This window comes from Centroberyx gerrardi, chromosome 8 (genome assembly GCF_048128805.1).
Source record: "Centroberyx gerrardi isolate f3 chromosome 8, fCenGer3.hap1.cur.20231027, whole genome shotgun sequence".
NCBI classification, from domain to species: domain Eukaryota; kingdom Metazoa; phylum Chordata; class Actinopteri; order Beryciformes; family Berycidae; genus Centroberyx; species Centroberyx gerrardi.
Window position 1 is genome coordinate 32,221,863 of NC_136004.1, and position 24,488 is coordinate 32,246,350.

The following is a 24,488-nucleotide window of genomic DNA, read 5'->3' on the forward strand; positions in this document are numbered from 1 at the left end:
AAACTAAACTAAATTAACTAAACTAAACTAAACTAGACTAGACTAGACTAGATTAAACAAAACTAAAATAGTCTAGACTAAACTAAACTAGACTAGATCAGACTAGACTAGACTAGACTAAACTAAACTAAACTAAACTAAATTAACTAAACTAAACTAAACTAGACTAGATCAGACTAGACTAGACTAGACTAGACTAAACTAAACTAAACTAAATTAACTAAACTAAACTAGACTAGATCAGACTAGACTAGACTAGACTAAACTAAACTAAATTAACTAAACTAAACTAGACTAGATCAGACTAGACTAGACTAGACTAAACTAAACTAAATTAACTAAACTAAACTAGACTAGATCAGACTAGACTAGACTAGACTAGACTAAACTAAACTAAACTAAATTAACTAAACTAACTTAAACTAGACTAGACTAGACTAGATTAATCTAAACTAAATTAACTAAACTAAACTAGACTAGACTAGACTAGATTAAACAAAACTAAACTAGACTAGACTAGACTAAACTAAACTAGATTATAGAACTGAACTGCTTAGCTGAAACACAAACCTAATCTCTTTCATGTCTCGTTAGCTCTCCCCTCACTGTCCCATGATGCTTCAGGGTCACAGCAGTGCTGTCAGGACACGGAGCCTCTGACCTCTGACCTTTGACCTCCTGACTGTTGGTTGCTGCTGATGTTGGTGATTCAGGACTGAAGGAGCTGAACACGTTCTGACTGACGGCTGCCACCGACCAGCCTGCACTGCCTCAACCAACAGCTGTGTGTGTGTGTGTGTGTGTGTGTGTGTGTGTGTGTGTGTGTGTGTGAGAGAGACCTTTTGACCTTATTACAGAGAGTAAATCTTCTCCATGTCTGGGCCGAGCAGACACTACTTAGATACCCAGTGTTTTGTGTGTGTGTGTGTGTGTGCGTGTGTGTGTGTGTGTGTGTGTGTGTGAGTGTGTGTGTGTGTGTGTGTGTGTAAGTAGACTGGAATGCGGTCTAGTTATCAGTTAAAAACACTTAACTGGTGCTACTTACCAACACTGGCATGTAAATGGCTGCTTCACTGATGTGTGTGTGATGAGTGTGCGTGTGTGTGTGTGTATGTGTGACAGCGAGAGTGAGAGGTGTATGTATTACTGTATGTCATGATGATGTGACATGACGTATGTGTGCGTGTGTGCGTGTGTGCGTGTGTGTGTGTGTGTGTGTGTGTGTAACTGGGTGTAATGCCATTCTATCACTGTGTTTAATGTGTTTATCACGGTGTGTGTGACGTGTGTGTGTCAATAAGTCACTAATGCAGCTGGAGGCTATCTGGTGCAGAGGCGTTACAGCACACACACACACACACACACACACACACACACACACACACATACACATACAGCATTTTTCCGCCAAGTCTTGTTCGACCAATCCGGGTTTTTGAAGGTTGATATTAGTTTTTATTTTTTGGATTGAAGTTGCTGATAACTGATATTTAGTATCTTTCAATTTGACCATTTTCATGCCAAGAAAATCCCCAAAAACTACAATCATTCAGAACCACTGAATTGATTTCAACTTTCTAACAAGTTTTGAATGGTTGAAACTAGTTTTGAATGTCTGTAGGAAGGAGTTTGTACTCGTGTTGAAGTTCCGTAGTCGTAAAGTAAATTTTGCAAACGTGAAAACAAAAAATCTGTCTTTGTAATTCTAGTTTGAATACTTGTGAAAAGATAAAGAATGCTTGTAAGGTAATGTTTGTATTAGTCTAATTAATGGTTACACGTAATGAAATCACAAAACGTTTACACGCAAAGCTGCAGCACTCTCTTCACAAAGTTTCAACGCTTACATTTCAGAGCTGCGGATTGTGGGATTTCTGTCAGTGTTCTCCAATGTGACACCCAATACATGTTGACTTATTTTACATACATTAGTCTTGAAAAGTTTGACTGATAAATGCATTTACAAGCCTACTCCAAAATAAAGTTCTGTAATAGGCTAAATATCATTTCAAATAATCCAAACTCATTTTTGCCATTCAATCGGAAGCTTGGCCCACTGTTCCTCCTCCACCAATCAGAACACGGCTTCGCTTCGCCATTCTAACCCATTATGACATCACTGGACGGAGCTGGACTCTGCTCTACCAATCAGACTAGTTCCAACCATTCAAAACTTAAAGATTCATGCTTTCAAAATGTGGCAGGATTCTAATCTCATAAATAACAGCTAAAGTAAACGGCTGAGTTTTGCCAAATGTCTTCTTAAGAAAATATTTAAATGTTTGTCTTTTGTGGTGCGTAGACTCAAAAAGACTGGAGTAACTTCCAAAACTGAGATCTGCACTCACAGACTGGACCTTCTCTCTGTTTATCCTCACACAAAACAAAACACCAAAAATGTGGATGTGTCAAACTAAAAATGACAGAATCTGGCCCTGAAGCTTCATCAGGTCATGATGTCAGCAGAGGTGGAGACTCCAGTCACATGACTAGGACTCGAGTCACAGTTTTAATCGCTTGACACTTTAACGCATGAAGAGAAGACTTGAGACTGGACTTGACTTGGGTTCTGGTGACTTGGGACTTGACTCTGACTTGTACTTTGATGACTTGAAAAGGTTTCTAAAGTCTTGACTTGAGATCTTGTGTTTGTGTAAATGACTTAGATTGAAAGTGATGAGATTTGTTCCAGCGGACGACTGAATATAAATTCTGTTTTCTGAATTTGTATGGAATGATTGAATTTATTGAAGTTGAAACTGATTATAGAAATCAAACTCATGATGCTCTTACCAAGTTTTTATCCTATTAAAACCATATTGCATTGAAAAGTCCTAGATATTTAGTTTTCTTTAAGATATTAAATTGATACTGGACTCTTGATTTGTTCTGACTTGACTTGGTAATCTACATTTAGACTTGAGACTTGACTTGAGACTTGAGACTGACTTGGGACTCGAACAAAGTGGACTCTATGTGGCCACCAAACATCAGCATCAGAAATGACACTCTTCTTCCTCTCTTCTTCCTCTCTTCTTCCTCTCTTCTTCCTCTCTTCTTCCTCTCTTCTTCCTCTACATCGTCGTCTTCTTCTTCTTCTTCTTCAGTCCAAATCCTGTAAAACTGTTCCTGAGAGCCGATCAATGTTCCACGCTGCTGTTCTACAGCTAATCAATGAAACTCCACTAATTCTACTGTTATCTGCTCTCTTCATCGGCCTCCTCCTCCTCCTCCTTATCTTACTATGTCTCCTTCTCCTCCTCATTTACCTCCTCCTTCCCTCTTCCTCTCTCCCTCCTCCTCCCTCATCCTAATATTCTCTCTCCCTTCTTCCTCCACCTTCTTCTCTTCCTCCTTCACCTTTCTTCCAAATTCTCCTTTTCTTCTTCCTCTTCCTTCCCCTCTTCCGCATCCTCCTTTTCCTCCTCCTTCTCCTCCTCTTCCTCCACCTATTTCTCCTCTTCCTTCATCTCCTACTCTTTCTCCTTCACCCTATTTCTTGTCCTCCTCCTCCCCCTCCCCCTCCTCTTTCTCATCCCTGTTACCCCAATTTCCCTCAGAGAAGTACACAAATCTATATGGACACACACACACACACACACACACACACACACACTGTACATATCCAACGGTTCTTACATTGCTGTTACAAGCTGATTCTACACTATAAGTCACTCTGCATTTAACACCTTCTGTCCATAACTGTAGAATTTATTCTTAACTGACTGCCAGGTTAAATAAAATTAAAATAAAATCAAAATAAAGAATGAGTCTTCTTCACACATCCTGAGGTATTCACTCCATCGAACCTTTCAGCTGATCTAAATGCGACCTGGCGTTGAGGAGTCCATTTTTCAGCCGTGAGCCTCATAAACCTGCAGCCGCCGCCGCCGCCGCCGCCCTCCCCAAGAGCAACAGTCTGGAGCTCCACACACAGCGAGGAGCGCTTTCACATCTGAAAGTCTGTTTTCAGCGCCGGCGTTTCAGCAGCGGCCCGACTCATAAATCAGAAGGCTAATAATCGTTCGGAAAGCGGACTAATATTTGGATAGCCGACCCCGATACACTTCAACATCAACAGCGAGTTTCCGTCCCGTCGGAGCGGGACTTCATGCTTTCTCACACAACAGCGGCGATCAGAGAGGAGCAGCGGGGCGTGACGCACCCCCGCCCGTCCAACAGCTACCCCCCCACTCCCCACCCACCCACCTACCAGCCCGTCTGACTGCCACCCCCCCCCACCCAGTCTCACCAACCCCCACCCACCCGTCCAACTCAGACTCGCTTGGTGCTTTCTCCTACAACAACAGCAGCGATCAGAGAGTAGAAACTGGGCGTAAAAATACCCGTCCAGCCCCCCCCCCCCCCCCCCCCCCCACTTATTTGACCCGCACCCATTCAGCCCCACCCATCGGACACCCTCCTGCTCAGCCCCCACCCCCACCCCAACCACCCACCCGCCCAGCCGTCCCTCACCCACCCTTTGAACGCCCACCCATCCAACCACCACCCATCCAAAACTGGAATCTTAAAGCCCCATACACCCCACTCCCATCCGTCCATCCCTCCCCCTACACACACACACATTCACACACACACACACACACACACACACACACATACACTCCTGTCCAACCCCCCACCCCCCCACCCCATGGTGACTAAATGATAAAGTCTTAAACATGTCACCTGCCTAGCAGCTTAGCGCTTTGATGCTAACATCTAAATACTTACCCTGGCTCTGGGCCTGTGTGTGTGTGTGTGTGTGTATGTGTGTGTGTGTGAGTGTGTGTATGTGTGTGTGTGTGTGCAGGGCTGTACAGTATTATTATTATTATTATAACTCAGTTGCTAGAACTCCCACAGGCACAAGTGATGTCATGCTGCTACACGCACATACATTCACACACACACAACACACACACACACACACACACACGCGTGCAGGCACAAACACACACACATACACACACATGACCAATGCTTGCATACCTTTAAACCCAGGCTTCTGTTAATAGATTCGTTTTATAGCATTTCTGGAGTGACAGGAGAGAGAGAGAGAGAGAGAGAGAAAGAGAGACAGAGGGAGGGAGAGAAAGAGAGAGAGAGAGAGAGAGAGAGAAAGAGAGAGAGAGAGCTTATAGGACAATATATAGAAAGCATAGGACAGAATAAGATAAAGACTCAATCACCAAAATAGAGAAAGAGATAAGAGAAAGAAAAGAGAGAGGGAGATAATGTGTAAAGCTGTGGCAGGATTGTTTCTGATGAACAGCAATGTAAACAAAGTCAATGAACTGACCTGAACTGACAGAGAGAGAGAGAACATGGAGGCGGGCGACACGACGAGCACAGAGCGGGTTTCAAACCGCCGACATGAAGAGGACATGGTCTGTACTGTAGTGCCTTGTACCGCTTACATGTGAGAGGAGAAACAAATCATCGGCTCTATCGCAGCGGGAAAACACACTGATCAAACAGCCAACTGTATTATGAAGAGACTACACACACACACACACACACACACACACACACACACACACTGAGCAGCGTGTTATTCCAACATGGAGTTCCTGGTGGAAAAAGCCAGTCTTTGTTCTAGAACCCCTGCAGTCGCCGTGCCTACAGGGTGATGTCATAAAGGGCCAGTCCACCGCTCTCTCTTAGAGGCGACTCACCGAGTTCCGCTAGCCGTTCTAACGGGATCCCAGCAGGACGCACCAAGACCGATAAAGACCGCAAGACAAAGATTACATTCAACTTTAATGACCTGACCATGTCCACCACTGCATTCCGGAACCTCTCGACATCACTGCATTCTAGAACCTTGTGACATCACTGCGTTCTAGAACCATGTGACATCACTACATTCTAGAACCATGTGACATCACTGCATTCTAGAACTCTTAACATCACACCTTCTAGGATCCTTAACATCACAGCATTTTTACTGCATAATGGAACCTTTTGACATCGTGGCATTCTAGAACTTTTTAACACCACAGCATTCTCAAACCTCTTGACATCACTGCATTCTAGAAGCCTTGGTATAATTGAATCCTAGAAGCCTTGGCATCAAAGCATTCCAGGACATCTTGACATACTGCCCTCTAGAACTCTTGACATCATGGTATTGTAGAACCCTGTGACATCACAGTGGTCTCAAGGCTCTTTACATCGCAGCATTTTAGAACCTCCTAACATCACTGCATAACGGAGCCTTTTGACATCATAACATTCTAGAACTTTTTAACATCGCCGCATTTTAAAACCTCTTGACAACACAGAGTGCTAGAACCTTTTGACACCACCTCCTTCTAGAACCTGCTGACACCACTGCGTTGTAGAACCTCTTGACACCAAAGCGTTCTAGAAGCTTTGTCATCACTGCATTCTAGAAGCCTGGACTGAACTGAATCCTAGAACCCTTGGCATCACACCGTTCCAGGACATCTTGACATCACTGCCTTCTAGAACTCTTGACGCCATGGCGTTCTATGACATCACAGCATTGTAGAACCCTTAATGTCAGGGCATTCTAGGACCTTCTAACTGCTTTCTAGAAACTCCTGACAACAGACTTCAAGAATCTCTTGGCATCACTGCTTTTATCCATCAATTCCATGAATAAGAATGAGATTCACGCCTCAGTCCAATCCAAGCCACAGGCAACTGCAACATGTAATTTGTCACAGAGCCGTTGATGGTTACGTAACAAAGCTGATGACGTTAATGGTGATCAGTTCCTTAATAAAACACAGAATTCAGACAGTTACACAAACATCAAATGATGACATCATTCAGAAATCCTCTTAAACAAAACATTACAGACCCTTCAGTGGACAAACCGCCCAAAACACACAGGCAGTGGGAATACTGAACACCGACAGATTACTGATTAATGACGGACAGAATGTACTTTTTACACAGTCACACAGAACCATAATCACTATGAACAAGACACAGACAAAGAAAATACTTCTGTTTTATGACGCATCAAGCTGAGATACTAAAAGACTTTTGGAATTTTCTGAGATTTTTTTGTTCCGCTAACTGGTTTCTCCCTCCATGAATTCTCATGTGTCTCATCAGCGTCCCACACTAACAAAATATTTTGCCACAAACTGTGCAACTGAAGTTTTCCTTTCTTTCTTTCTTGAAGTTCTGATGGTTTTTACTGTTGTTTTTCCTCCAGCGTCTCGACTCTGCGCTGACAGCGTGTCAGCCAGCGGCCCGTCCAGAGGAAACTCCTATAAAACCCAGAGGAGAGGTCGGATCCGTGACATTAGGACATTTCTGCTGTTATTACTGCGCATTCTTTTCAATCAAGGCAGCTTGGAGGTCGGAGAAGCGGACTTGGACTTGTGACAGGGAGGTCACGGGTTCGAATCCCCGGGAAAGTGAATGAGAAACTGTCTTCCCTTCCCTCATCAACACACTTGACCCCCCCCGCCCGCTCCGGTGTCCGCTGCACAACGGACAGCCGCATCAGATGCTGTGAATGGGTTAAAAAACACAAAGAAATAATACTGATCATAAAAATAATATTTGGACTGAGAGCTCTTTCTCATGACACTAACACTGCACAGAAACGCTGGGCAATAAAACTCCAGGCCAGATACTTGGAGAATAATTCCAGCCATAAACTCAGACTCAAACAGTGAGTTCTGCCTCGGAGGAGATCAATTTGTCCGGCTGTAAAATACTGCAGTCCCAGAAACCCTCTACTGTTCCACCCAGACGTATAGGCAAGTGTCTTAATTAAAACCGGCCCTTCCAGGACGCCATAGACAACATGACACCAGCTCCTGATTGGCTATAGGACACACATCTCTTCCTGTTTTGGGGGTATCAATAAGCGAGTTTAACAACCAGTGAGTTTTAATGGGATTTGTGTGTAAAGCGTCTTCGTCAATAGGCCTAATGACCGGTTTTACCTTCGTTATCTGAAGCCTGACGGCAGCCGATATCTGCCGATGGTTAGAGCCGGGTTATCGGATCAGCATTTCTCCAGGGCGGTGTGTTTCAAAGACTGGTTCGAGACCCCCAAATGGGTCCCAGGTCTGTTTCTGCTGGGTCCCAACATAACGAGAGGGCTAGTATGTTTTGAAAGCGGCTTGTAGTTTGCATCCTCCTTCCTCTCCACGTTGGTATTTTTACTGCTCGTCCTGGCATGATTAGTATTTAAAACCTCTATCAAACTCACTCTCACACACACACACACACACACACACCACATTCATCCAGTACTATTGTTCAGTCCTATAAGCATATTTCTACACCCTCTTGCCCAAAGATTTTCAACCACAAAACCTGTGGTGATTTTTGTATTTAGATTTTTGTATTTCGTCTCTTGTATTAGAGTCTTGTATTAGAGGAGAACAGACATTTATTTAGAGGAAAATGTTGCCAATTATTATTTTTATTACTTATTACTCGAGTGTAATAGGTAACTTAAGTCCTTGATTGACTAAATGATGACACTTTGACAGGCTGGATCCTCTATATTTATATTTTAGAGATATTAAAGACCCTAATCTCTAATTTCCCCTGAAATAGCTTTATAGCATTTTGGCAATGAACTCAACTCATTCATTTGCTCTCTGTACTTAAAGCACTAATCTTGACATGGTCGTCGGCCATGTTGGACTTGGCCGATGTCTTGAATGCCCCGCCCCCTGACCTCTGACCCCAACCCCAGCACCCCCCCTCCCCCTCCCCCTCCCCCTCCTGACGTCCTGCTGCAGTCAACAGCAGAGAGACTGATGTCCGGTCAACCAACGACAGACTGACCTTTACCAACCAGCCACAGGGGACTCATCTATCTCTCTGTCCCCCTCTCTCTCTCTCTCTCTCCCTCTCTCTCTCTCTGTCCCTCTCTCTCTCTCTCTCTCCTCTCTCTCTCTCTCTCTCTCTCTCTCTCTCTCCCTCTCTCTCTTAATGCTAATGCAGCTGTTTATAACTGCCACATTGACTTTCTCCTGCCACTGTATGTAAATACAATCTCCTCTGATCAATGGACTAAGAGTTGACATGACGCTGACCACAAGCACACACACACACACACACACACACACACACACATACAGATACAGACAACTGCACTCACACACACACACAGACCCATATGTGCACACATACACAAGTATGCATACAAACACGCATAGACAAACATATGCATGTACTTTACACACACACACAAAGACAAACACATACAGATGCACCGAGCCAAGTATACAGGAAGGCAAATCTTCAGACGGGTGTTTGTGATATCCACAGCTGACACACACACACACACACACACACACACACACACACACACACACACACACATCCCATGGGTTGGGGGTTCAAATCCACCCACTGTAAAAATACATGATATGGTGAGGAGCTTTGGATGAACGCATCCGTGAAAATGGCTAATATGCAAATGTCACCCAGTCGTATAAAATCTTCACCTAGTCACACTTCCCCCAACACCCAAAGGTGTCCCCCCCCCACCACACACACACACACACACACACACACACCCTTCCTCACCTCCCATAGGTGTCTTGTGTTCCTGACAGCTCCAGCCTGCAGCTTGTCCAGCAGCAGCGGGACTCCCTGAAACGGACCGATCCAGGTTCCCTGAGGGACTCTCTGGGCCGCGCAGATCCCGTAACCCAGACCGGGTACTGTACTGGTGCACAGACACACCTACAGACACACAGCATGGGCATACAGTCAGTACTGTTACATACAGACACACCTACAGACACACAGCATGGGTGTACAGTCAGTACAGACATGCATTCTCTTAAAGCCATTCTGATCTAAAGGTTTCTGCTTAAATGCTTGAAATGAGTTTCTTAGACAAATATAAATAGTGAAGTTGATCCTATGTATGAATTTCTTTCCAAAGCCTTTTCCTTTCCATCAAGGCAAAGAATCTAAAATATAAGATAGTTTTGATTTGTTTAACACTTTTTTGGTCGCTGCATAATTCCATTTGTGTTATTTCATAGTTTTTATGTCTTTACTATTATTCTAAAATGTGGAAAATAGTAAAAATAAAGAAAAATGTGGCGTGTCCAAACTTTTGATGGGCAGAGTATACAGTCAGTACTGCTGCACAGCCATCAGAGAGCCAATCAGCCAGTCAGCCATCAGAGAGCCAGTCAGCCAATCAGCCAGTCAGACAGACAGGAAGTCAGCCAATCAGCCAGTCAGACAGACAGGAAGTCTCACCTCTCTCGGCAGGTCTCTCAGCCAGTCCGGGACGTCCGGCGGGGCGACGGGTGCCGCTGTGCTGCTGGTTCCCACCAGGCGGCGCAGAGAGTGGAGCGGGCCGTGCATGGGACACTCCCCGTTCCTGTTGTCCGCACACATGTCACAACCTGAGGGAAACACACACACACACACACACAAACACAAACACAAACAATATGTGTTTCTGTCATTTCATTACACATACAGTTGAATCTGATGTTCAGGTTAAAGTCAGAGGGAATGACAGTTACTAGCAGAGAGTTTTTAAAAGTCTGGGTCGGCACCCAAAGTGGCACAATTACAATGGTCATTATTAGTATTGTTGTTATTATTATTATTATTATTATTGCTATTATTGTTGTTGTTGTTGCTATGTTCTCTTGCCCAAAGTCTGAATACATGAAAGCATACCTGTAATGTAAACAGAGCTGAATAAAACACGAGGATAGTAACTTAAAAACACGGTCAATTTGCCTTTATTGGAGATCGATTTTGGTTTGTGAGAAATTATTCTGAAAATATCTGAAAATGATCTTCAGCACTGTTGGATGAACATTTACTGGGATTTACAGTCACAACTGAGATTAAATAATTGTAATTTATTGTTACGGCCAGATTTGTCTGTTTTATGTGCTTTAGCAATGTAAAATAATGTCAGGAGAGGTATTTACACTGTAAACTGATATTACATTGAAGAGAGAGAGGGAGAGAGAAAGGAGAGAGACAGAGAGAGAGAGAGAGAGAGACAGAGAGAGAGGAGAGGAGAGAGAGAGAGAAAGAGAGAGAGGAGAGAGAGAGAGACATAGAGAGAGGGAGAGAGAGAGAGAGAGAGACATAGAGAGAGAGGGAGAGAGACAGAGGGAGAGAGAGAGAGAGAGGAGAGGAGAGACATAGAGACAGAGGGAGATAGACAGGGAGAGAGAGAGGAGAGAGAGAGAGAGACATAGAGACAGAGGGAGAGAGAGAGGAGAGAGAGACATCGAGAGAGAGGGGGGGAGAGAGAGAGAGAGAGAGAGAGAGAGAGGTTGGTGTTAATCTCTCCTGACGAACATTAAATGTGGAGCAGCAGAGTCTCAGCTGTTTCTCAGGTTAAATGCAGCAGCAGCGGCAGCGGCGGCGGCAGCGGCAGCGGCGGGAGCGGCGGCGGCAGCGGCGGGAGCGGCAGCAGCGGCAGCGGCAGCGGCAGCAGCAGCAGTGTATTGTATTGTTGGGAATCAGCGTGTGTCAACATTTACTCTGAGATGCAGTCTGACAGTAATGGATGGTAATTGACTGCAGCAACATAATGAGAGATTATTATCTGGACATGAAACTCCCACAGAACCGCTGCAGAGAGAACAGGGTTTTTTTTTCCCCCCTAAAATTAAATATCCGCCACTTAAAAAAGTGACACCTACTTTCACAGCGTGATTGATCGAGTTAAATTAAAGCACATTATGGTCATTTATAAACGACAGCATGTAACTCAAGAGCTTGGCTGAGTAAATGAGAAACTTTACCGGCTGGATCCTCCACGATCCTGTTCCCCTGACCGGATTTACAGCTTCGTCTCATCGTCCCAACACAAGTCGGAGTGTTTAAGAGTTAAAACCAGTCAACTTGATGAAAGCTTTGAAAGATAAAACATTAAAGTGTTTTACCGGACCTGCTGCAGCAGACGCTCAATATATTTTTAGGAAATAATAAAGAGAGGAGTGTTTGATTTACTGAACAACTTTGAAGCTGCTGAGATGTCGAGATAAAAAACCAAGCGCTCCTCAAGTGGTTCTAATGCTTGGAACACACACACACACACACACACACACACACACACACACACACACACATTACCTTAAACAGACATGCATGTAAGCACGCACACATACTGCGTCAAACACACACACACACACACACACACACACACACACACACACACACCCCTCTGTACTGGTATAAAAGTTTGAATGAAGACAGTTGATCTCTCCCTTCCCTCTGACATTCTCATAATAACAGGATATAAAAATTGTTTTTGAAAATTGAAAACAATCTAAAATATTTAGAGGATTAAAGAGAGAAAAGTGCATGAATTCTCTTCTCTATTTTTTAAGTCTATGACAAAAAAACCTCCTCCTCACACACTGAGTCAGTTTAATTCAACACCTCCCCATGAAATAATCCTGTAAGAAGCCTGAAGTCCAACAGTTTGTTTCTAATCTGAGTTTACTTCTGCTGTGACCTTTGACCTTTGACCTCCTTACTGCTGGTTACTTGTAATTTTGTCGATCTAGGAATTGAAGCTCAATCTACTAAAACTACTTCTATTATACTACTACTTTTAATAATAAAAATATATTGCAGGCAGCACTTTTCTGTAAACGTCTCATCTTTCTTTCCTCTTTCCTCTTCGTTCCTCTCCTCTCCTCTCTGTTCTTCTTCTCCTTTCCTCTTCGCTCCTCTTCTTTTCTCTTCTTCTTCTTTCCTCTCCGTTCTCCTCCTCCTCCTCCTCCTCCTCCTCCTCCTCCTCTGCTTCAGACTGATGAACTGGCTGTGAACTTGTTTTGGCTTGCTCTCCTCACCGCCCATCATTCAAATGGAGTATTCTGTGACATCCATCGCCAGTGTTTAGACAGATCCGCTCCGCCCGGCCGCCCCGCTCCGCTCCGCCCCGCCCGCCCGAGCCGCTCCGCTCCGAGCGCCGGGCGCCGATCCTTCAGCTGCTCTGTGTTTGTGAAGCTTTTCTCTCCCAATCAGCAGAGATATTTAGGAAGATTTTACCTTCCTGAACTTCATCGGTCAATATCTGAACAACACAGATGCTTCTATCGTCAAAAATACAACTATTTGTTTATATTATATTAAATTAAGTATTAATCTGACTCATTATTTATTAGTAACCCAAATTTTCTTCTTTATCAGAGTCAGTCACAGTTTTTTCAAACGACAGAAATCTCTCTTTTGTTTATATTTGCATATTAGGTATTGCACTGACTCTCCTATCCAGGCTGATCTCAGATTTGATTTCCAGAGTCCAACAGCAGAAAAAGCTCCAGTTCCTAAATCACCAACATTACAGGCGAGCAGCAGTGAGGCGGTCGGGGGTCAAAGGTCACAGCAGAAGTAGAAAACTCCCTGACTTCTCCTCAACAGAATCAACGCGCTGCGACGTTCAGAAAGACTCTTAACATTAATAGTTGTGTTGGTTCCCAACACAGCTGTGAGTCCAGATGTAGTTTTCAGAAGACGGACCACACACCAGGACACAGACATGCTCCGTGACACACAGGTTTCTACTGTACTCAACTTAGTTTTTCAACTGAAGCTGCCGACAGCTGACATTTTGTGCCGATATTCTGTATAGTGATGAAAAAAGTCCTCAAATCCTTTACTTAAGTAAAACTAACAATACCATAATTGAAAAATACTTCATTAAAAGTAAAAGTTCTGCATTCAAAAGTTTACTTCAGTAAAAGTCTAGAAGTTTGAAAAGTAAAAGTCGTCATTCTGTCAGAGAGTTAAATTATTGAAGCATGAACCTGTCAGAAGTATTTTAATGTTGTCGGTCTAACTGCTCCAGATACTGTTTTAACAGTACAGTACAGTTTAAACTCTAACAATGCAACATATTTTATGTTTTGCGTGTAAAACCTTATTCTGCAAAGTAACTAGTAACTCCAGCCGGCAGATAAATGTAGTGGAGGAAAAAGAACAAGATTTCCCTCTGAGATGTAGAGGAGGAAAAGTAGAAAGTCTCACAGAATGGAAATACTCAGTAAAGAGCCAGAACCTCAAACCTGTACTGAAGTGCAGTAGTTGACTAAATGTATGTTTTCATGCCAAAAAATCCCAAGTTTTCAGTTTTTCCCTCAGAGTTTCCTTCTCCTCAGGGTGGAAAAGCCTCTGAAACAACCAGACCTTCACGGGACACTAAAACTCTCCACTGAAACCAGACTGATGAGATTATTTTAGTGTCAGCGGCTCTTTGAGGCGGGCGAGGCCGCTGTCACATCTTCACCTCCATCGTATCGGATAAACGACACTGACCGGCCGATATCCGGTTTTGGAAAAGATCAATATCGGCCCGATATTTCCGTCTAACCCGAGTCTCTACGTTACTTATCAATATGTTTCTGCTCCAAAGCCACCAAGACTAATTCCTGTGTATTTATCTGCTGCTGTGAATCCCTCAAATCAGTTTTAAGGTAAATTAGAGGAATCTTTAATGATCCATGTGGGGAAACTGGATAAATAGTAACAGGATACAGCAGAAAAAAAACGAATCTAAACAAGAATAGAGCAAATAAGAGATATTAAATATAACGCAACCAGCAATTATTCAGCAGATATATATGAATTAATATGAGAGAAATTAATTACAGCATGTAAACAGGGTGAAAAATATAAAACTTGTTGTTAAGCTGTTTTAACAATAAAGACACTTCAGTATGTTATTTAGGCACTTAAGTTTAAGTGGTATAACGTTTTTTTTTATAATAACTCTCCATCTTTGTCGCTCAGCCTCACTGTGGTGTTTCTGCACTGCACTTCCCACAGATCACCTGTCAATCAAACAGTGTGGGCGGGGCTTGGATTTTCTGTTGATGCAGTTTGAGTTTCTCTTTTCTCTGTCTGTTCAGTCATGGTGGCTATCGCTGCTCATGCTAACTACCCAGTTCTTCTTCTTCTGTTGATTCCAAACAAACAGGAAACGTAAAACGCATCACTTCCTGTGTGGCAGAGGATTTTTCCCAGGAAAGAGCGACCAGACACCGGCTGTTTAGAACAGACAGAGGAGAAGATTTATGAACTGGAGACAGGCTGGATCACTGTTGGGTTAGAGCAGAGAGACATTTAGTCAGAGGAAAATGTTTCGGATTATTCCTTTAAACCCCGAGCTGCAGGTGCAGAGAGGAAGGAGGCAGTCAGAGGTTTGAACTGAAGTCTGGATGGACAGAGATCATTTAGAGAATACAGAGGCTAAAAACAATGAACAGGCAACCGGACCCAGCTTTGACTCTGCAGTGTGTGTGTGTGTGTGTGTGTGTGTGTGTGTGTGTGTGTGTGTGTGTGTGTGAAAGGGAGAGAGAGAAAATGTGTGTGTATTTATGTTTGACAGCGAGAGAGGGTAGACAGTGCGAGTGCAAGAGAGTGTGTGTGTGTGTGTGTGTTTCGGGTGTTTGAGTGTTAATGTGTCAAAGAGAAAGTGTGTGTTTGTTGAGAGAGAGAACAACTGAGTGTTTAGGTTTGTGTGAGCGAGCGAGAGAGAGAGAGAGAGAGAGTGTGTGTGTGTGTGTGTGTGTGTCACATCAATGAAAATGTTCCAGGCAGCTTTACTGTATAACTGTGCTGTATTCTATAAACTGATCAGTGTTGTCATTTCAGAAAATCTCGATAAAATAAATAAATAAAAATTGATACCAATACGTAATAAATCTGATCTATAAAACAAAAACACCTCAACATGTCTAATAACTACTGTGATGTCATTTATTACTCTGAAGGCAAAAAATAAAAATAAAAAATAAGTATTCCAGACTCTCCTGTGTTTCTCATTTCATTTAATCCACAGCTGATCCATTGATCGGAAAATAGCCGATATTATTTATTGATTGAAGACTGTTTTTCTGCCCTGAAAATAAAGTGAAACGTGATGACGTCAGTCAGTCAGCCGGAGCGTCGCTTTTCTCTTTTGTTAAATTCCTGCTTTTAATTTGTGAAACCAATTAATTGTTAATTAATCATAAATGACGTCAGTCTCCGTTTGTCAGCATGGTACAGAAGCAGTACTGTATATATTATTACTAAACATAACGAACAGCAGATCATTTAGAATAAATTATATTCTTTTTTTCTGTCCTTTTCCTTGATTGTTTTCTGCGCAGTAACACGGAGCTCGCGCTGTGGTCATTTTTATATTAATGGTTGAAATGTATTTAACTGTAAATATAGAATAAAATATGAAGGGAAACGGACAAAAAGCCCAAATAAAGAAGTTCCAACATGTCAACCGTCTAAAATTAACACCTAAAAAATAAATTATAATAAATATAATTCATAATTAGAAAATGGAAACATATCTGTCGTGACCACAACAGGGCTTCTATTTTCTCTAATTATCCTTACGATTATTATTATGACTATTACCATTATTATTATTATTGGTGTAATTAATAATCGAGCTTGGTTGGTGACACATGGTGTGTGTGTGTGTGTGTGTGTGTGTGTGGAGAGGGGTGGCGGGGGTAGATAAAGCAGTCTGTCACGCACGCAGACACACACACACACACACACACACACACACACACACACACACACACACACACACACACACACCCTCTACCCCAGAGACCTCCATACGGCCGTGTTGGGATGATAAATAGCGGGCCGGTGGCCGGTGGATCGATCCCCACCCCCACCCCACCCCCCCTCTCTCTCTCCCTATCCCTCTCTCTCTCTCCCTCTCTCTCTCTCTCTCTCTCTCTCTCTCTCTTCCACACAAAACTATACAGCAATTAATTCCTGCTTGTCCCTCCATCCCTCATCGCTCCTGCCGGCGCGTATCGACGCAGATTACTGCTGATGGTCCGTTTTATCACCGGAATATACAGCCGCTTCACACACACACACACACACACACACACACACACACAAATATACATATACACATACATATACATACTGGCATTCCTAACATAAGATCTACTCACCAAAAACCGCCTAACCCCACAGTAAATTCTGAGGCTATAAATTACTGAGGCCAAGTCCTTATAATAGGAATTTTATCGGAATGTTATCGGAATATTATCGGAGTATTATAGGAATATTATAGGCCTGGTGATGCCGTAAGGCATAAAACAAAAATGAAACTAACAGAAGGTCACATAAGAGAGATAAAATTCCATTTATGGCATTTTTAAAACCGCAGACAGACTATAAACAGATATAATACATAACAAGATTATTATAGTGAAATCATAGGAGATCAAAACAGAAAGTATCATGACGTCAGTATAAAGCACCACAGACAGACTGTAAGGCCCTATCGGAGTATTATAGAAATATTATGTGATATTATAGGAATACTATAGCAGTATTATAGTATTACCATAGCAGATAAAAAACAATAGTCACTATAAACTATTCAGTATTGAGTATTGAATACCGCAGATACACTTTACGTCCCTATAGTAATATTATAGGATTATTATAGTGGTAAAAAAAAAAAACACACCATAAGTCACAATCAGGTCACTATAAACTCACTATAGAGCAGACAGACAAACTATAAAACACACTATGAATCACAGTGAGTCCCGAAGTGACAAAACCAACAACTGAAACACAGATGTAAATCTTATTGGTCTGAAACTAACGGCTCTTTTTATGTTTTAACCAGTTTGGTCAACAGACACGAGACTTTACAGCTCAGATCCACTTTAATCTCCATGTGCAAGAATCTGCCTCACAGAGATATTATGAATATGAATCCCTCTGAGAGGAGAGAGGGGAGATGAATGGAGGGTTTTGGAGCGGTGTTGATGTGTCACGCGGGACAGGCCGGGACCGGGACTGCAGTCCGGCTGCGGTGTCCCGGCGGTCAGAGATACAACAACCGAGTGAAGCTTCAGTTTGCAGCCTGTGAGCGCGTGGCGAGGCGGTCAGAAGTCCCGCGGGTCTTTATGTGTTTGATAACGGGACGGAGGCTCGCGGACAAACTGACAGCTGGGAACTTTACTTATAAAAGACGAATCTCTGCATCAGAAAGTGGAAATATTCCACACGTCAAATTCAGATGTAAATATTTAAAAAGAAATACGGTGCGCGCGTCTTTTACGCGCCGTGCACTCTCCGGTTGACGCGCACGAGAGAACAGCAACAGACTGAAATGGGATTTAATGAAAGCAAAGCGAAGCAAATTAAATTGGAGTGAAATATGAGAGCGAGACGGGAAGTATAACCGGTTGATTTATAGTTTGAGGCGCGTGCTGCTGCGGCAGGTGAACGCGGGACGGATTCAGACTGAAAGGAAAAGTTTGTCTGGAAAAAGAAGCGAAAACAGGCCGAGAAAACCCTGAAAACTAAAGAAAATATCAAATATATTTCTGTTTGATCACACAGATTCATAAACCTGTTAAACTTCACTGAAATGTTCCAGTCTGTTAAAACGCTTCTGATGAGACTTTTTTTTTTTCTCTCCTCAAATAAAGGACAACAACGCTAAAATGAAACTGATAAGCAATTAATCGATCGATTTGATTGGGGCATAAGTGGCATGGGATGGATCATTAGCGCGCGCGCGCACACACACACACACACACACACACACACACACTCAAAATTAAAGTGCTGAAAGCATGTGGAAGCCTTGATGAAACTATTTATATTCATTTACTCAGAAGATTTCGGCATAATTTGTGAATAAATTATGAAATACGAGTAATAATCCTAATTATCAGTATAATTGAACCTGATTAAACTCCTTGTTAAATATGAACAAAAACAAATCCGCCCTCTGCCTGCCGCTGCTTGGTGCTTGTGGGTTTGAATCCAGGGTGCTGACCTTTGACCCCTGACCCCCCACCCCCCCCACCCCCACCCCCCTCCTGTCACCCTCTGATGGTTTGCCTACTGTCCAACACAGCAGATGTCAAACCAAGTGTGTGCTGAACTGTAAGATCTAATAATAAACAATAAATAGTAAGCTTTTAAAAATATTTCCAATAAAACATAAATTAGTAGATTTGTATATTTCACTGTAACAGAGTTGAGTTGTGTTCAGTGTAGACAGAGGAGGGAAACACTCAAACAATTTATCGCCTTTTAATGCTGAAATAAATCTTTATGATGTGAAATTCATTCTGTTCATCACAGTGATGTCAAACTGATGTCAGCGATGTGAAAATATCTTTTATGGGAAATAAAGGAGAAACTGATTGATTGTTGTTCATATTGTTGTTTGTTTTCCTCATGATAAACACTTTATTCCCTTTTTATTTCCCACTACATCGCTGAGTTTAAGTGTTTAATGTTAACTGCAATTAATTTCTGAAACTGTTTGGGCCCTTGACGAAATACTATAGAAAATATTATAGGAATATTATCAGTCATACCATAAGCCATAACATAAAGTATGATAAAGTCACTATAAATTCATGACTGAGTACTGCAGTAACACTATAGGAATATTATAGGAATAGTTAGGAATTTTGTAATGATATTGTAGGAATATTATAGGAATACTAGTGATACCATTGCAAATGTATTTAATATACTATAATGTAAAAGCACTATTAAAGTCACACTTTAACTTCTTATCAGAATATTATAGCAATATTGCAGGGATTGTTAGAATGATACAATAGCAGATTGTTTAGGAATATTATAGTGATATTATAAGAATATGTGATAAAGTTGCTATAAAATCACTATGAGAACCATAGTAACACTGCAAGTCAATATGAAATTATTATTATAATACAGGAATATTGAGTGATATTATAGGAATACTAAAGTGATACCATAGCAAATGGTGTTCGAATATTTAGGAATATTGTAGTGATATTATAGGAATATTATAGGAAGATCATATGGCAGATACATAAAATATCATAAAGGACAACAAGTTTCACTACAAACTCAATACGGAGTATCACAGAAACCAAAAGTCTCTATAGTAATATTATAGGAGTATTATAGAGATACCATAGGAGAAAAAAAAAAAACATAAGGTGCAACAAGGTCAGTACAAACTCTGACACACTATAAGTCCCTATGGGAATATTATAAGAATATTATAGGGATATTATAGGAATATTATAGGAATATTAAAGAGACACTACACCCAGCCTGTACTCCCTGCAGCAGCAGCAGTATAAAGAGTGTAAAGAGTATAGAGAGTATAAAGAGTATAAAGAGTGTAAAGAGTGTAAAGAGTGTAAAGAGTGTAAAGTGAGTTCAGTACGTACGGTTGTTGGCGTCTCCTGTGTGGTTGTTGAGTGGAATAATCTCCATCCTCTGCTGTCCGTACAGATAGTAGTCCAGCTCCTCGGAGGTCAGTTTGAAGCGGGACGAGGCTCCTTTGTTTTCGTGGCTGTGGCCGTTGCCGCCGCCGCTCTTCACGCTGGACGACACCACGCCGACCCCCCCGCAGCCCGCCGCCGGGCCGTGCAGTCCCGCCGCCGGGTTCAGAGCCTGGCTCTCCGGGGGAACCACCACCACCAGGTCCCCCGCGCCCCCCGCTCCCCCTCCCCCTCCTCCCCCTACGGGCCCGGCGCACACCGGGGCCAGCGCCTGGCCGAACAGGGCGATCTGCTGGGGCACCGGGAGCTGGGAGAGGCCGGCGGGGGCGGAGAGCGAGGAGGAGGAGGACGGGGTGAGAGCCGCCGCCGCCGCTGAAGAAGAAGAAGAAGAAGATGCTGCCGAGGAGGAGGAGGAGGAGGTGCAGTGGGCGGAGGCCAGCAGGTGGCCGTGCAGCCGGCTCTGGCGCAGGCCGTCGACCGGGACGGGCAGGGCGAGGCGGTCGGACGGGGCGAGCGGAGCCTTCAGCTGCGCCTGGGGGAACAGCTGCTGCCAGTGCTGCAGGTAGGACGGGTCCACCTTCAGGAAGGCCGAGCCGCTCGGGTCGCCCGGCTTCAGCATGGCTTCAGGCTGGGGGGGGGGGGGGCAAGGTGTCAGTCAGGGTAGTAAACACACACACACACACACACACACACACACAGAGGAGGCTGGACAGCAGCAGGGACGGTGTCAGTCCCATCATGTATGGGACACACAGCTGGGATTTATGGGATTTTAAGGCTATTCTCCATATCAAATTTGCATTTTACACATGTTGAGCCCATTCACATATATGGGACACAGCAGTTCCTATGTTAAATTTACATGAACACATATGGGACACAGGAAATTTACATTTTAGGTGTTTAGGTTCCCTGATCAGAGATGTTTCAACCTCATCACTTCATCCTAATCATCTATATCGGACGCAGTATTCCTGTATTCCTATATTCATTTTACATCAACACATCTGGGACGCAGTATTTCATCCTCATTGCTCTGTAAATTCATATTTTAGATGTTTACCTGAACCTAATCACATATATGCAACACATGATTTCCTACATTAAATTCACATTTTAATCATTTAGCTGACTCTGATTGCACATGCAGTGTTTTAACTTGATATATTTTGCATTTAATTTACACTTCAGGTGTTAAACTAACTGATCACATATAAGAGACACATACCTCATCACTTCACCCTCATCACATACACTGTATATGAATTCCTATATTAAATTTACATTAATACATATGGGATGCAGTATTTCAACCTCATCACTTACAGTAAATTGATATTTTATGCATTGAACTGACACTAATCATAGATATGGGACAGAAAAACATATTTTTTTTGCGTTAAATTTACACTTAAGGTGTTAAGCTGAGCCTAGTCATATATATGAGAAGCAGCAGTTCCTACTTTAAATTTACATTTTAGGCTTTCACCTGATATTAATCACATGTATGGGAGACGCACAGCAGCTCATCACTTACAGTAAATGTAAATTTTAGGCTTTTACCTGACTCCAATCACACAAATGAGACGCAGTGTTCCTTCTTTAAATTTATATTTCAGGTGTTTAATCACATATATGGGACACACAGTATTTTAATTGTATAATGTCTGTTAACTTTATGTTTTAGGCATTCAGCTGATACTGATCAGCTCTTATCTAGTCTGATGTGTTTCTCTGTTTCAGCCTGGAGAAGTTCAGTGTTTGGCTGCCTGCTGTTTTAATGTGATCCAGTAAAATAACCTGGAGCTGCAGAGAAGAGAGAAAACACAGATTTCACTCTGATGTCCAGGAAGTTTAACATCACAGCCCATATGGTTCTTTTTAGAAGAAATAATAAGACATCAGTTTGGACATCAGCGCAATTATTTCTGCTAAAGTTTAACATTTACACAAGTGGCTTTCTCTCTTGTTCTCACCAACAGAAACACCACTGTGAAATTTAAGATAAAAAACACTTTCAGCCCTCCACTGTAATTCAAGCTCTGGTTACAGCTTATTTCATTTAAGACAGTAACAAGATGGTGGTAAATAAAAAGGAGGGTAAACTGTGAGCTGCATGATCATCATAAAGCTTCACAACCACCAATATAACCAAAAAATCTATTATATTTTCAGAAAATGCATAATTGTATGCATTTTCACTCTTAAAAGATCCTTTCCTCATATAAGTTAAACCTGTTTGACTATCATATACAATGAATTTCATACCCTAAAGATTTATGCCAGCCTGAACTCTATTTTCTATTTATGTCTAGTTCTGATTGAACTCAATATCTGCAAATAAAAATGTAGATAAACTACATTTCTGTAAATAAAAATGTGGATCAACTCTATTTCCGCCATTAAAAAGCAGTATAAACTGACTTCAGATGGGTTGACCCTCCACTCCATCCCGGCTTATTTCGCTGTCTCGGTCCGGCGGGTTATTTACGCACGGCAAGCGCAAAGACGCACGAATAAAAGCGCGCGCGCACACTTCGATTGTAGTTTGCGACTTCGGCTTTTAAAATACTGACAGTGAGTATATATTTTTTTGGACAATAAACAAATTAAAAACCCTGATAAGTCCAGCCAGGTCGGCGCTGCAGCCTGCTGTCCGTGGCCGAGCAGAGGCAGCGACAGTCGGGCAGAGATGCAGAGACGCTCCGCTCCTTCTCCAGAGTTTAAACGTGCGGATTTTTGTTTTTTCTTAGCAAAAAAACATGTAAAGATGTTTTAAAAAGCGGAGAGTCTTACTGCTGGTCGGTCCTTCAGGGAGTTTCCAGGGAGGTGCGGAAGGTTTTTCCCTCCTCCGGGCTGCAGTGAACCATACCAGAGCGGAGTTGGGACAGTCGCTGCGTCCTGCGCTCCAGCAGCGGACTACACGATCACACACACCTCCCTCTCTCTACCTCCCTCTCTCTCTCTCTCTCTCTCTCTCTAACTCCCTCTCTCTGTCTTCGTCTCTCTCTCGCACACACACTCTATCTCTCTCCACCCTCACTCTCTCAGCCTCCTTCTCTCCCCGCTCTCTCTCTCTCTCTCCGTGCCTCCCTCTCCCAATCACTTTCTCTCTCTCCCCCTCTCTTTATCACACACACATTCTCTCTCTCTCTCTCTCTCTCTCTCTCTCTCTCTCGCTCTCTCTCTCGCTCTCACACACATACAGTCTCTCTTGCTCTCCCTTTCTCTCATTCACCTTCTCTCTCTCTCTCTCTCTGTTTCTCACACACACAGCTCTCTTTCTTCCTCTTTCTTTCATCCCCCTTTCTCTATCTCCCCTCAACCTTCTCTCCCTCTCTCTCTCTCTTTCTCTCTCTCTTTCTCACACACACAGCTCTCTTTCTTCCTCTTTCTTTCCATCCCCCTTTCTCTATCTCCCCTCAACCTTCTCTCTCTCTCTCCCTCTCTCGCTCTCGCTCTCTCTCTCTCTCTCTCTCATTGTCTCCCTCTGTCTCTCTCCCACAGCACAGCCGGGCCTGTGTGTGTGTTGTAACTACAGTGAAGTTTTCACTCCGTTGGCCCCAAAAAAACTGTCTGCTAGCATCTGTCTGTGCCAGCAGAGTTTCACCATTTGTTTTTTTACGCTCTTGAAAGTGGGCCAGAAGAAAATAGCCAAAAATACAAATGAGAAAACGACATAAAGTGGCTTTGAATTCCTGAACATTGTCTATTTGATATAAGCTCATCTATTTCTGATGGAAAATCACAGTAATATTCCTACAATATTCTTGTAGGGACTTGTTGTGTATTTCTGCTACTCAATAGTGAGTTTATAGTGACTTGATCGTACTTAATGCCATTTCTATCACCTATGGAATCACTATAATATTCTTCTAAAATTCCTGTAGGTACTTAAAATGTATTTTTCCTCTGACATTTATAGCACCCTTCTAAAACTTATCATATATTCACTGTAGATCTTTTTCATGAGGGATGACTGTATTTGGACACACTACAGGCACAAAACATGTGATTTTTACATCTTTGCGGTGCAGATCTGCTCATGGCGGTCTGAACCACGCTGGATCTGATTGGCTCCCTGTGAGCTCAGATCTGCAGGCCCAGACCACAAAAAGAGGTTAGAAAATCTGACTTTTCTGCTCCTGTGTGAACGCAGGCTATGATAGCAGCGTCACGCAACATTGATTTTCAGACCGCATCTTAACGCATGGACGAGCCAACAGCAGCAATCAATATGGG

The 24,488-nt window shown here is 42.7% G+C and overlaps 1 protein-coding gene across 1 annotated transcript in view; it reads right to left on the reverse strand.

The window, feature by feature from the left end:
* prdm6 (PR domain containing 6) overlaps positions 1 to 20,865 on the reverse strand; it is a 72,639-nt gene extending 51,774 nt beyond the window's left edge. The window contains exons 1-3 of the mRNA XM_071896703.2: positions 20,193 to 20,865; positions 10,231 to 10,379; positions 9,541 to 9,699 (exon numbers count right to left, since the gene is read on the reverse strand). Coding sequence (XP_071752804.1) covers positions 9,541 to 9,699; positions 10,231 to 10,379; positions 20,193 to 20,865 — 981 coding nt within the window. The remainder of the gene's footprint in view (positions 1 to 9,540; positions 9,700 to 10,230; positions 10,380 to 20,192) is intronic.
* Positions 20,866 to 24,488: the final 3,623 nt, after the last annotated feature.